Source organism: Mangifera indica, chromosome 6 (assembly GCF_011075055.1).
Source record: "Mangifera indica cultivar Alphonso chromosome 6, CATAS_Mindica_2.1, whole genome shotgun sequence".
Taxonomy (NCBI): Eukaryota; Viridiplantae; Streptophyta; class Magnoliopsida; order Sapindales; family Anacardiaceae; genus Mangifera; species Mangifera indica.
The window spans coordinates 5,411,747-5,424,883 of NC_058142.1; the positions used below are offsets into that span (position 1 = coordinate 5,411,747).

Consider the following 13,137-nt stretch of genomic DNA (forward strand, 5'->3'; position numbering starts at 1 on the left):
ATCAATTATTGCTTCAACCACTACAAACTTAAATTATACTAAATAATGTTAATTCAATCAGATCCTTTTTTTTTGTTTCCAGTTTCCTTTAAAATTATTTATTTATAATATCAATAAAATTACATATATTTATTTTATATATATATATCATAATATAATTAATTAATTTTAAATTAAAGATAAATTAATACTAAATTATGTGATAATACATATAAGAGTATATATATATAATTGTATATCCAAAATAGGTATGCGAAATATTACTTTTATAATATATAATTTGAATTCCAAGCATGATATAAATTTATGTAATGTTAATTATGCATGATACAAAGGTAATATAAATTACGCATCAACACTTGGATTAGGCTTGAACTGAGTTGATTAGAGTTTAATTTTTAGTTTGATTGACATGAGCCTAAACTAAGCAATCACGAGTCAAGCTGGAGCCATGTTTTAAAGATTTGAGAGCTCAAGCTCAACAAATTTTTTTTTTCAAAATTAAAAAAAAAAATTAGAAATTATGTTTTCCAATAAAAAGAGCATTTCAAGAAGTTGAATTATAGTTAGAAAGATATAAAGTTATTTATAAGAGTAATACTATGTATATATACTTTTGATATATAATATATGTATATAAATGATGTGTTATGATATGACTGGATATTATTTTATTTTTAATTAAAAATTATCTAATCATACGATGATACATAATTTATGTATTTAAATCGTGTATAAAAAATATATACACGTAATTTTATTGTATTTATAATAGGTGAATTGAATTCTTAAAATCAATTACATTTATGCAAGATAATTAAAGGTTTTGGGTAGAGTAACAAGGTAATAATGCTAGATTCAAGTCAAATTAAATTTGAATTTAGCTCGATTTATATGATATTAAGTTCGAGCTCACTTTAAATGAACTCTAGTTCAAATTTGAATTGAGTTTTTAATTTAGCTTGTTACTAAAATAACGTTATTTTATTTAAAATTTTTTAAATTCGCGAGCTTAATAAGCGAAACACCTTGAAGCTCAAATTTAAACTCAAAAATATTAAACTTTCAAGTTTGAGATTGTTATGGGCTTATTCGAACTGAACTTAAATAAATTAGGTTTGAATCCTGCCCTACAAGTAAGTGTATAACAAGTTATTCCCATCAAGATAAACCTAAATTATATAATTAATCTAGCAATTAAATAATTTTGATACAATAAAATTATGTATATATATTTTTAATTCATAACTTAGATACATAAATAATATATTATCATATAATTAAATAAATTTGAATTAAAAATAAATTAATGTTTGATCATATATATATATATATAAATTATATATTAAAAATATATACACATAATATTACTGATTTTAATCCGATAACGTTAAATCAATCTAAATGCCCCATCCAACTATACATTTATCTCATCTTATAAATTTTTAACAACAAATTCAAATAAAATAAGTAGACAAGGAAATATTCTTCAATTTGGATTGGCATTCATTGACGTATTTTGATCATACGATTGAGTGTCAAATACGACATGTGCTCCACTGTCCTTGTGGAATTAATGTTTAAAATAATAATATATATAATTTTATACATAAATAATAATATATTATTATATAATTAAATATTATTATATTTTAATTTTAAATTATTTTATTATAAAAATAATATATAATTATTTATATATAAAATTATGATATATTATTTATAAATATAATATTACTATGATAAAAATATGCCATCTTTTCACTTGGTGACAAAATTAGTGCTTTCTTGCTCAACTAGGGTTTTGTTTTAATCATGTTTGACTTGAAATTGAAACTACTACATTCATGAATTGACCACTTTCGTTTATTTTAAGTAATCAACTTTGGATTATTTCTATTTTATGTAAACTTTCAAAGATAATTTATCTATACAAAACCAACCAATCAACACGTGCGTGTTTGTAACATATGTTGTATGGGGTCATGCTTAGTGTCGAAGGAGTGAGTGGGGGCTCATGGTCCCAAAAAAAAAAAGGGTATGTATGCATGATATCATTTTACATATTAATAAGAAGACAGACGTTTAAGAGAGGGAAGTGTAACGAGGACGCGCCATTGAAAGAGTGAGAAGAAGTCCCAGTTGCGTACTAGGGTGGGACCCATTTTGACACAAGTCACGCCATCACTTTGTTCTTGTGTCAGAAGAAAATTTATCCACGTACAGTTAACAGCGCGTGAGATCCCAGCTGTCTTTACGCTAGAATCTTCCACTTTCGTTCGTGTCGTGTCTGTCTATAGTTAAAATTTGACACCTGTCTGTCTGTCAGTCATCTGTCCTTTCTAGTAAATTTCTCCAGATTTGCAATTTTCTACCTTAGGTTTTTGGTAACTACTTTTATTCAATCAATTGCTTACTTTATTTGACTAATTCTGTCGTTTTACTTTTTTCAAAATTAATAAATAAATAAATAAAACCAATAGATTGTATTTTGAAGGAAAATTATTATTCTATAAATATTACTCAATAATTATTTATAATTAAATTTTATAAGCATTTATTATTTAGGATTTTTTCTATATCGTCAAAACTTGCATATTAATCATCATTAATTAATGTTAATTAATTAATACTAAATTTTTATCATAATACTATAAATAACATATCACGAGAAAATGATTTATCCTTTGTTTCCTTGAAACTGAAACAATCATCATCTCATATCGAAATCGTGAACTGGAATCACTGTATCACGTGATACAATTAGTACCACATCTCCAGAACTGACCTAATGGCAAATACCGTAATATTCTTCAAAATCTGGGGTCAAAGTTTTTGGGCCCCACCCCATAAAAGGCTTGTCGTTTCCTGAGGAATCTGACCAGAGTGAAAATCGCTTTCTCAACTTTTCTAATCTGTTCCTCTGCTCCAACTGCACCTCAACCACCGGCCATCGGATTATTCTTTTTCCTCGTAATAAAAATCATCAACGATTCAAAATTAGAAAATTTTCAATATTTTTTCAAATATTTTTTTATTTTATAATTATAATAAAATATCTGAGTTATGAAATAATTTACGGAACATACTTTTCAATTACAAATCTAACAATCAGGCCCATGTTTCTCCGTGCACTCTCCAGTAGAGGATTATTTCTCTGTGTCTAACAGCTGTTAGCTAGTGATTCCGCGCCGATAAACTCGACAAAATGCAGCCGGCTTGGTGGGGCCTACTCTCACTTGACTTATTGATAATCTAATGTATTTCTCATCATAAGCTATGACTTCTCTGATAAGCTCTGTAGATAAGTACTTCTACTTATCACCCTCTCAATTCTGTCTCCTCTTCCTATAAAAGACGTAATTTCTGCAAGGCTTAATGTCGGTATATAAATATAATTTTCAGAGAAGAGTTTTAGAGAGAGAAAGCTTTTTATATATATATATGTATATGTATTTTTATATATATATATATATATTAATACTGCATATTTATATGAATCACCTCCAATTTTTAGAGAGAGAAAGCTCGTGCTAGTTCTCTCTCGCTGTAATCGATTCGTAAGGTAAAGCTTTTTGCGTTTTTAAAGTCCCATGAATTATTTAAATTTGTTTTCACTACGTTTTCGTTTTTTGCTGTGGTCATCTTTGATCCCTTTAATAACCTCGATTTTCTTCGCAAGTTTGTTCTTTAGCTAATAAAACTTCATTTTTGTGTTTATTTTTAATAATTGTATTAAAAAAGGGGTATTTTAGGGTGTATTACTAAGGTAGTGGCATGATCTAGTTCTGGAGGGAGGCTTAGTATTTTTTTTTTAATATGTTTGATTTTATATATTGTTTTGTTTAGATTTTCGGGTCATCTTTTTTGAAATTATTTAATTTCTTATTGTGTTTGTTTTAATTGATGTCGGCAGATCTAGAGGTATATTTGGTGAAAATTGCGCACTAGGAAATTAAAACGGGGTGATTAAACGATGTCGTCTCTCAGTAGAGAGCTGGTATTCTTGATCTTACAGTTTCTTGATGAGGAAAAGTTCAAAGAAACTGTTCACAAGTAAGTATTTCTTTTTAACATCTCACTCTTTTTGAGAGTTTTTTTCATAAGCTTTATATTATTGGATAATATTTGGTTTACTGTAATTATTTGTCATTGTCATTTTGTAATGATTTGGCATCATTGACTGATGGGTTTATATTGAAAATAGGCTTGAGCAGGAGTCTGGCTTTTTTTTTAATATGAAATATTTTGAGGATGAGGTGCATAATGGTAACTGGGATGAAGTTGAAAAATACCTTTCTGGTTTTACTAAAGTGGACGATAATCGTTACTCTATGAAAATCTTTTTTGAGATAAGGAAACAGAAATATCTCGAGGCGTTGGACAAGTAAGTTTGTTGCTTATTTGTTTTTGCACTTTGTTTGGGATCAATGTAAGTGTTTTATTGATATAGTTGCATGAAAATGATCATCAATAGGCATGACCGGTCAAAGGCTGTGGAGATACTAGTGAAAGATTTAAAGGTTTTTTCTACATTTAATGAGGAGCTTTTTAAGGAGATTACTCAGCTGTTAACACTGGAGAACTTTAGGTAAGAGAGTTGTGTTGAATTGGTTTAGCATTGACTGTAGAACAATACCAGGGAGTGGCCTTTAAATGGGACTTTATTGTATTATAGGGAAAATGAGCAATTGTCAAAGTATGGAGATACAAAGTCTGCAAGAGCAATCATGCTTGTTGAGCTCAAGAAACTTATTGAAGCCAATCCATTGTTCCGTGACAAGTTGCAGTTCCCTCACCTTAAGAATTCAAGGTTACGAACTCTCATCAATCAAAGGTAATATTTCAAGAGATTTACTATATCCTTCAGTTCAAACAGATAAACTGTGGAACTTCAGGAATGTTGATACATGGTGACGATGTTTTCAAATGTCTTTATGCACTATATGGAAAGAGTCCATATGTCTTCCATGACTTTTATAATGTAAAATAGATCAATCTTTATAATTTTTTATTTTATTGTTTGAATTGAAATATGTGGCTGTTCCATCTAATCCGGTGGAAAGAAAATTCTTTAAGGCAATTATGATAATATGCCAGGCAATATGCTTAATGGATTGTAACGGCTTTAGGTGTAGGCTGTAATTTATCAGTTTAAGATATCATATGTTGTTATTGTAAAATTTTATCAGCATTTGATGACATTGATATTTTTATATTTTCTGGAGCTTTGGTCCCTTACAAACAAAAAATTGATATTCATTCTGATGTAACTACAGCCTGAATTGGCAGCATCAACTTTGTAAAAACCCAAGGCCGAATCCTGATATAAAAACTCTGTTTGTTGATCACTCATGTGGACAACCAAACGGTGCACGGGCTCCATCACCTGCAAACAGTCCATTGCTTGGGTCATTACCCAAAGCTGGAGGTTTTCCTCCTCTAGGTGGCCATGGGGTTAGTTACCAAATTTTTTGTTAATTCTTTTCCTAGTCTTTATATGCTTTATTAATGATCTTGGATTTGTGGTCAGCCATTTCAACCTACACCAGCACCAGTTCCAACACCCCTTGCAGGTTGGATGTCTAATCCTTCAACAGTAACTCATCCAGCAGTTTCTGGAGGAGGAGCTATTGGTCTTGGTGCTTCGTCTATCCCAGGTGAGGTGATACATTACTCTATCTTAGTGTAGGCCTTTAGGTTTCTGTGTTGTAGGTGAGGATCCTATGTAATACATAGTAATATTCTTAACCTTGGTTGTTTGCACTGCCTTATACAGCTGCTTTAAAGCATCCCAGAACTCCTCCAACTAACCCTTCTGTGGAATATCCACCAGGGGAAGCTGATCATGTTTCCAAAAGAACACGACCTATGGGAATATCCGATGAGGTAGTCTGATTTGGCTCACTTTCAAATGACCTATTGATATATTTAATTAGTTGTTGACTATGGTATACCTGTTATTTTATTCCTTAGTGTTCTCTTCAGTTGAATTTTTTTTTTCCATGCAGGTAAATCTGCCTGTAAATGTTTTGCCGGTAACATTTCCAGGCCACAGTCATAGTCAGGTTTTTAATGCAACTGAAGACTTGCCAAAGACAGTCACAAGGACTTTGAATCAGGGATCATCTCCAATGAGCATGGATTTTCATCCTGTTCAACAGACACTTCTTTTAGGTCTAAATTCTTCAAGCCTTTTATTTACTTTTTTTTTTTTTGTAGTTTTTGTAATGTTTAATTAGTTTTGTCTTTAAAATCTAAGTGTTTTAATCTAAATTTTGGGCTTTTCTATTTGATGCTTTAGTTGGAACCAATGTGGGGAACATAGGATTGTGGGATGTTGGTTCTAGGGAACGGCTGGTCTTGAGAAACTTTAAAGTTTGGGATCTTAGTGCATGTTCGATGCCTCTCCAGGTGTGTCCATTCTTATCTTTATCAATTGAAGACACTCATCATGAATGTGCTGTATGCTTAACTAATGCAATATTGGCATGGTTAAAACTGAAGTTATTTTCTTGCAATTCAGGCTGCTCTTGCCAAAGATCCTGATGTGTCTGTTAATCGTGTTATATGGAGCCCTGATGGTTCTTTATTTGGTAAGTTCTAAGACTTTTAAATTTATTACTTCTCAATTATGGAGGTGACTGGGTAATTATTTGATGCATATTCCATTATATTGACAGGAGTTGCATACTCAAGGCACATAGTTCAAATATATTCATATCATGGGGGAGATGAAGTTCGACAGCACTTGGAGGTATATATTTCTCTGGGTTAAATGAGTGTACAATTTTTCACTGCTTGCTGCTGTATTTGAGTTTCATACATTCAAGTGACGGTAAAATCCTTATCTAGATTGATGCTCATGTTGGTGGAGTTAATGATCTTGCTTTCTCTCACCCAAATAAGCAACTTTGTGTGATTACCTGTGGTGATGACAAGACCATAAAGGTTTGTGGCTGTCCATTTATTATTAATTTTCATACATAGAGTGGAAGTTGCTATTCCATATTAATTTGTTCTGTAAATCTAGGTGTGGGATGCTGCCACTGGTGCAAAACAATATATATTTGAAGGTCATGAGGCTCCTGTATATTCTGTCTGCCCTCATCATAAGGAAAATATTCAGGTAGCTGGTTTTTATTATGCTTATTTCACTTTATGGTTTTAGTTACATGGTACTAGAGTGTCTTTTTTAAATTTTGCTTTTTGCATGAAATTGGTAACAATATTTCCTACTTCCTGATCTCTTTATCATGTTTTTGTGCTTCAGTTCATCTTTTCAACTGCTCTTGATGGAAAGATAAAAGCTTGGTTGTATGACAATTTGGGATCTCGTGTTGATTATGACGCTCCTGGCCATTGGTGCACAACAATGGCTTACAGTGCCGATGGCACAAGGTTAATGCACTTCATTTAGTAACTATGTTAACTGGCTTTTCTGCTGTTGGTTGATTGTCAATACTAAACTTGGTTTATTTTTCTATTTCCCTTTTTCTTTTCCGTATTGGTTGGTGGATACTGCAGACTCTTTTCATGTGGGACAAGTAAAGATGGGGAGTCATATATTGTTGAATGGAATGAAAGTGAAGGAGCTGTGAAAAGGACCTATCAAGGATTCCGTAAGCGGTCTCTGGGTGTTGTGCAATTTGACACCACTAAAAATCGGTTTTTGGCTGCTGGCGATGAATTCTCCATTAAATTCTGGGATATGGACAATATACAACTTTTGATGAGCATTGATGCTGATGGAGGCCTTCCAGTAAGTTAACTATGGTTCTTCTATAATGTTTGAAAACCTTCTGATAGTGGCAGTTCCTAATTTCTGCCTTCCATAATTCCCAGGCTAGTCCACGTATTCGCTTTAACAAGGATGGCAGCCTCTTGGCTGTTTCTGCCAATGAGAATGGGATTAAGATCTTAGCAAATTCAGATGGCATGCGGTTACTGCATACGGTTGAGAATCTTTCTTATGATGCGTCAAGAACATCTGAAGCCTCAAAGGTAGCATGGTTAATTGGTCTTGGAAGTTGACATCAATGTTTGAAAAATTCTAACTTCGTATGTTAACTGCAGCCCGTGGTAAATCCAATCTCAGCTGCAGCAGCAGCAGCTGCCACTAGTGCTGGACTTTCAGACAGAGGGGTGTCAGCGGTTGCTATTCCTGGAATGGTCTGTTGTCATGAATGTTTGATACATAAAAATTTTTCTCTTAAATTTATTAAGTAGTACCAAACAAAGTTTGATGAGGCATACTATACAAATGTAATTTTCATTTCTTCCATGATAGATGAAGCATAGTGTCATGATTTTGTGATTTGTCTATCATGTATTAAAGTAAATTGAATTTTGCCAGAATGGGGATGCCCGGAGCCTGGCAGATGTGAAACCTAGAATAACTGAAGAATCTAATGACAAATCAAAGATTTGGAAGCTAACCGAAATTAGTGAACCATCTCAGTGTCGAACTTTGAGACTTCCTGAAAATATGAGGGCCACCAAGGTATCAGATCTGCTAAGTTACTTTCTTTCAAAAGATTTTCTTATATACTAATTTGTATTTTGTGCTCTTTCCACTGCTTGATTGCTTTATGGCATGTTCTGGCATTCTGGTCATTTAAGCTGTAATTTTGTATGTGTTCTACTAGCTATCTCCCTGTTTCATAGTAACTGCTGCAGTAGAAAAAGCCAAATGTTAGCTATAAATTCAATTTCAGTGCAGATCCTGTCTGACCATAATAAAGGCTATCTGTTGTAGATGCAAATTTTGCTTATTATTGAATACTCTAACAGGAGGTGAGGCTTAAGTTAAGCTTGGATAATTATATCCGTGGTGCGACAAGATCAACTCTTTAAAGAGGATTAATTAGGCATCTTAAATAAGTGGCAGATCTCAGTTATGAACATTAAGCATATAGCCCCTTTTCCTTGACATATATGAAATTTGACCATCTTTGGTTCTAGAATCATACATATCTTCTAATGAATTCTGAGGTTATTGGCTTATTTTTTTGTTCTGGATTATTCATTAGTTAGGTTTATCTCTCTTTTTCCTGTTAATTTAAAGCCAGCCCTTCTGGACTCCGCCTAGTGGGACTGGCCGGTGGGTGTTGGATAATTTAGTGAATCATGAATGAAGTTGGATGTTTATTTTACTGAATTATGATTTGATAATATGTAACATTAGCTTGTTATTCCTCATTACGTTCTTTCTTGAATACTACAGATATCAAGGTTAATCTTTACCAATTCAGGGAATGCTATCTTGGCATTAGCATCAAATGCTATTCACCTGCTCTGGAAGTGGCAGCGAACTGGCAAGGTACTAAGCTGCTACATATTACTTTCTGTTGGCTTACACGGTTCTTAGTCTTAACATTGGAATGACTCGTGGCTTTTCTCCAACAATTGGTCATTCATCCTGTAGGCAACTGCTAGTGTGCAACCTCAACTATGGCAACCACCAAGTGGCATTCTGATGACCAATGAAGTTTCAGACACAAACCCTGAAGAGGCTGTTTGTTGCTTTGCTTTGTCTAAGAATGATTCGTATGTAATGTCTGCTTCTGGTGGAAAAATTTCCCTCTTCAATATGATGACATTTAAGGTAATTCATGGACCTTTATAGTGACTCTGATGTTTCTAGATGTTCATTTGACCATTCTCAACTTTTTTGGTCAAATACAGACAATGGCTACTTTCATGCCACCACCACCTGCAGCAACATTTCTTGCCTTTCATCCTCAAGATAACAATATAATTGCTATTGGCATGGATGATTCATCAATTCAGATATATAATGTCCGTGTTGATGAGGTATGATGCAGATGTGCTATGTCTAAACATTATCCTATCTGTATTTGTTTGGAAAGCAATAGTTGATATTTAGTTACGTTCTATGACTGCAGGTTAAAAGCAAACTTAAAGGCCATTCCAAAAAGGTAACTGGCCTTGCCTTTTCTCATGTACTGAATGTGCTAGTTTCATCTGGAGCTGATGCTCAGGTAATCATTTTTCTACCTTGGCATGTGCTTGGAGCCATAGTGTTCTTTTACTTTGTCGTCACTACATCAACCAACTGCATTTTCAACATTTATTATGTTCTTCCCTCTTTCAAATTGATTGTTGCTCTCTGGACTTGTGACTTTGAAAATTCTGATCAATCTCAAATTATTAAATTATTGAGCAATTCAATTTTCACCAGCATGGTAAAAGCTTTTCTCTTTGTGGCTCTTATGTTGAGCCCATAGCAAATATTTGATGTTGCTTACTTGTGTATTTCAACAGCTTTGTGTATGGAGCTCCGATGGATGGGAAAAGCAAAAGAACAGATTCTTGCAAATTCCAGCCGGGAGAACACTGACAGCGCAATCAGATACACGAGTACAGTTTCATCAAGACCAGATACACTTCTTGGTTGTACATGAGAGTCAGCTTGCAATTTTTGAAACAACAAAACTAGAATGTGTGAAGCAGGTACCTTTTGTTTAAAACCATTTTGTTGTGAAGGCGACAACTTTCTTTTCCTTAATATAATGAGTTACTTGTTTACGATTAGTGGGCCCCACGGGAGACTTCAGCCCCAATCAGTCATGCAACATTCTCATGTGATAGCCAGCTGGTATATGCTTGCTTCTTGGATGCAACTTTGTGTGTTTTTGGCGCTTCAAATCTCCGATTACGTTGCCGTATCAATCCATCAGCATATCTTCCTTCTAGTGTCAGGTAAATCTTTTGCCCCCATTGTTCAAATTGCGCACATACTAGTGTCAGTGTCCTGCATTACATGCTCGTTGCAACTTCTTCCAGAGTTAACTTTGAGGGCAATTAAAATTTACTCTTTATGTTTTGTAAGATAAATTTACATGAACAATATAACAAAGATTATAGAATTCTGAATTAAATAAATTTAGGATGACTAGAATATCTTATGTGTCATGCTTTTTGAATCCTTGGAAATTCTGAAATTTGCCTGATGTGATAGGGTTGAATTTGAGTCGGGTTTGTTTTTGAACAAGCCCGTGATGAGCTCAGTTTAAGCGAGTTTGAGTTCGAGCTGGAGAATTTAATTTTTTTGAGCTCGACCTTTAGAGATGTTCGACTCATTAAGCTTGCGAGTCTAGAAAATTTGATATAAAACGATTTCGTTTTAACTAAAATACATTGAAATGACGTTGTTTTAGTACCGAATTGAGCTTAAGACCCGATTCGATCTTGGCTCATTTAAAACGAGCCAAACTCGAGCACCTTTGAAGCGAGTTTGAGCTCAAGTTTGGTTCTATGCAAATTGAGCAAAACTCAAGCTTTGTTGGGCTCAACTCCAGCCCTATGATGCGGTGACCAACCTTCCTCACCTTAAACCTTATTGAAAGATGACTTTCAATTGATAAGGCTATTGTGTTAAGTTTTGGAGAGAGGATCTAACCAATATCAGTAGGTTATTGGGCCCTCTCCTCAATTGTCCAATGAACTTTAAAGCCTACATTGGACTATTTACTCAGATTATAACCCTTAAAGTGTATTGAACTATTTTTATTGATTACATCAGCCTTGTCAGTAAATTCTTAGTAGACTATCATTGGCCTTTGAAACCATTTTATTTTTATTAGTAAAATGAGACTGTAATGTCACAGCAGTATCATCATTGTGAAAACTTATTTTCTTACTGATTTTCCTCAAATTATTATTTTACAAGATCTCACACTAGATGGCTCTGTTTCTGGTTGCTTAAATTTACTCATGCATTTGAGAAACGATCAATTTTTCTGAAGAAAAAGGAGAAAAAAAAATACTGTGGCAGGTGTGGAATAGATTCACTTTTTTGCAACTCTGGGCCTCAGTTATGGAAATGCGTCTTGGCTTTTGTTTCTTCTCTATTAAGTATCAGTTGGGAAGGGTTTCGGGTTAATAGAGCTTGTTTTCTTCTAGTTCTTCTTTATGCACTAGAACTTTTCCATTCAGTTTTAACTGAAGTTATATTCTAACCTGGTAACATCTCTTGTGGGATACCAAAATAAGTCGGTTTATTTGTAATCTTGCCCCTAATTGACTCATTTTATTACCGATTACAAGTTAATATATCAATTATTGCGCTTATTGATTTTTTAAACTTTTTTATCTTTACTTTATGCAGTAGTTCCAATGTCAACCCACTTGTGATTGCTGCACATCCACAAGAACCAAATCAGTTTGCTCTGGGACTATCGGATGGGGGAGTTCATGTGTTTGAGCCCCTTGAATCTGAAGGAAAATGGGGCGTACCTCCGCCCTTGGAGAATGGGTCAGCAAGCAGTGTACTAGCTGCGCCACCGGTTGGAGCGTCAGGGTCAGACCAAGCCCAGAGATGATAAAACAGCCGACAAAGCACAACTCCTTTTACATGCATGGATTGCTGGCCCTTTCCTAATTTAGGTATGCTTCTTCTTCCCAATGTTTTTTAAAAACATTATCATTATAGTTAAACCATCCCAACCATAGTCCAAATATACTTAAATCATTTGCCATTTTGATTTAGTTTTGAACGCAGTCATAGAAGCAGAAGAGTCGATTTGTTTTTATCAGTTTTCCAACTCTAAACCTTAGATTCATGATGTTTATTAACTTAGTATATATTTCCTGTTAAACTCATCTACTCGATTATTTGCGACTTGTTTCCTTGTAATCGGATTTCTTTGTTGTGACACTCATACACACACTTATATTGAGTTTTCGCATTTTGCAGTTTGAGTTTGGTGACAGTGTAATTTACTCAAAGAACAACATGCAAAGATGTAGATTTAACATGTTTTATGAGGATAATGTGTAAGGTAAAAACAGTAAAAGAAAATGTTTCCCCTTTGAGATAAAGGGCTGGAATTGCATTGTTTTTTAAATTGTCTCATTTTCACAAGTTTGATTTGAGGCAGGGAGGAAGTGTATTCAGCATGCAAAAATATCTCCACTAAATGCCAGAGAACCTAGAGAAATTACTAATTTAATGTTAAAATTTATTTGAGATTATTATATAAAAAATGCCAATGCCCCTTAAGCATTTCTAAATATGCCAAATTTCTACACACATAATTAAAATTTCACTTCCCTTTTTTTATATTGTATTCCTGATCCAAAGCAAAAGCCCTTAAGCATGGTTTAAGAAAA

General features: G+C 33.5%; 1 protein-coding gene across 1 annotated transcript; it reads left to right on the plus strand.

Moving 5' to 3' along the window:
* Nucleotides 1-3,401: 3,401 nt before the first annotated feature.
* Nucleotides 3,402-12,872, plus strand: LOC123218718 (protein TOPLESS). The gene is made up of 27 exons (XM_044640296.1): nt 3,402-3,565; nt 3,917-4,056; nt 4,208-4,387; nt 4,478-4,591; nt 4,679-4,837; nt 5,280-5,457; nt 5,534-5,660; nt 5,780-5,889; nt 6,012-6,177; nt 6,305-6,414; nt 6,527-6,596; nt 6,684-6,757; nt 6,856-6,951; nt 7,034-7,129; nt 7,274-7,401; nt 7,528-7,762; nt 7,846-8,004; nt 8,077-8,172; nt 8,357-8,503; nt 9,227-9,322; nt 9,428-9,607; nt 9,688-9,816; nt 9,909-10,004; nt 10,288-10,476; nt 10,559-10,725; nt 12,134-12,411; nt 12,722-12,872. Exons 2-26 carry the CDS (start codon nt 3,977-3,979, stop codon nt 12,345-12,347), a joined length of 3,396 nt encoding a protein of 1,131 aa, XP_044496231.1. The 5' UTR covers nt 3,402-3,565; nt 3,917-3,976; the 3' UTR covers nt 12,348-12,411; nt 12,722-12,872.
* Nucleotides 12,873-13,137: the final 265 nt, after the last annotated feature.

Coding starts and splice junctions, on each gene's coding strand:
- LOC123218718 (XM_044640296.1), top strand. CDS start 3,977: ATGTCGTCTCTCAGTAGAGAGCTGGTATTCTTGATCTTACAGTTTCTT. Junction 5,458..5,533: donor CTCCTCTAGGTGGCCATGGG/GTTAGTTACCAA, acceptor ATTTGTGGTCAG/CCATTTCAACCTACACCAGC. Junction 5,890..6,011: donor CTATGGGAATATCCGATGAG/GTAGTCTGATTT, acceptor TTTTCCATGCAG/GTAAATCTGCCTGTAAATGT.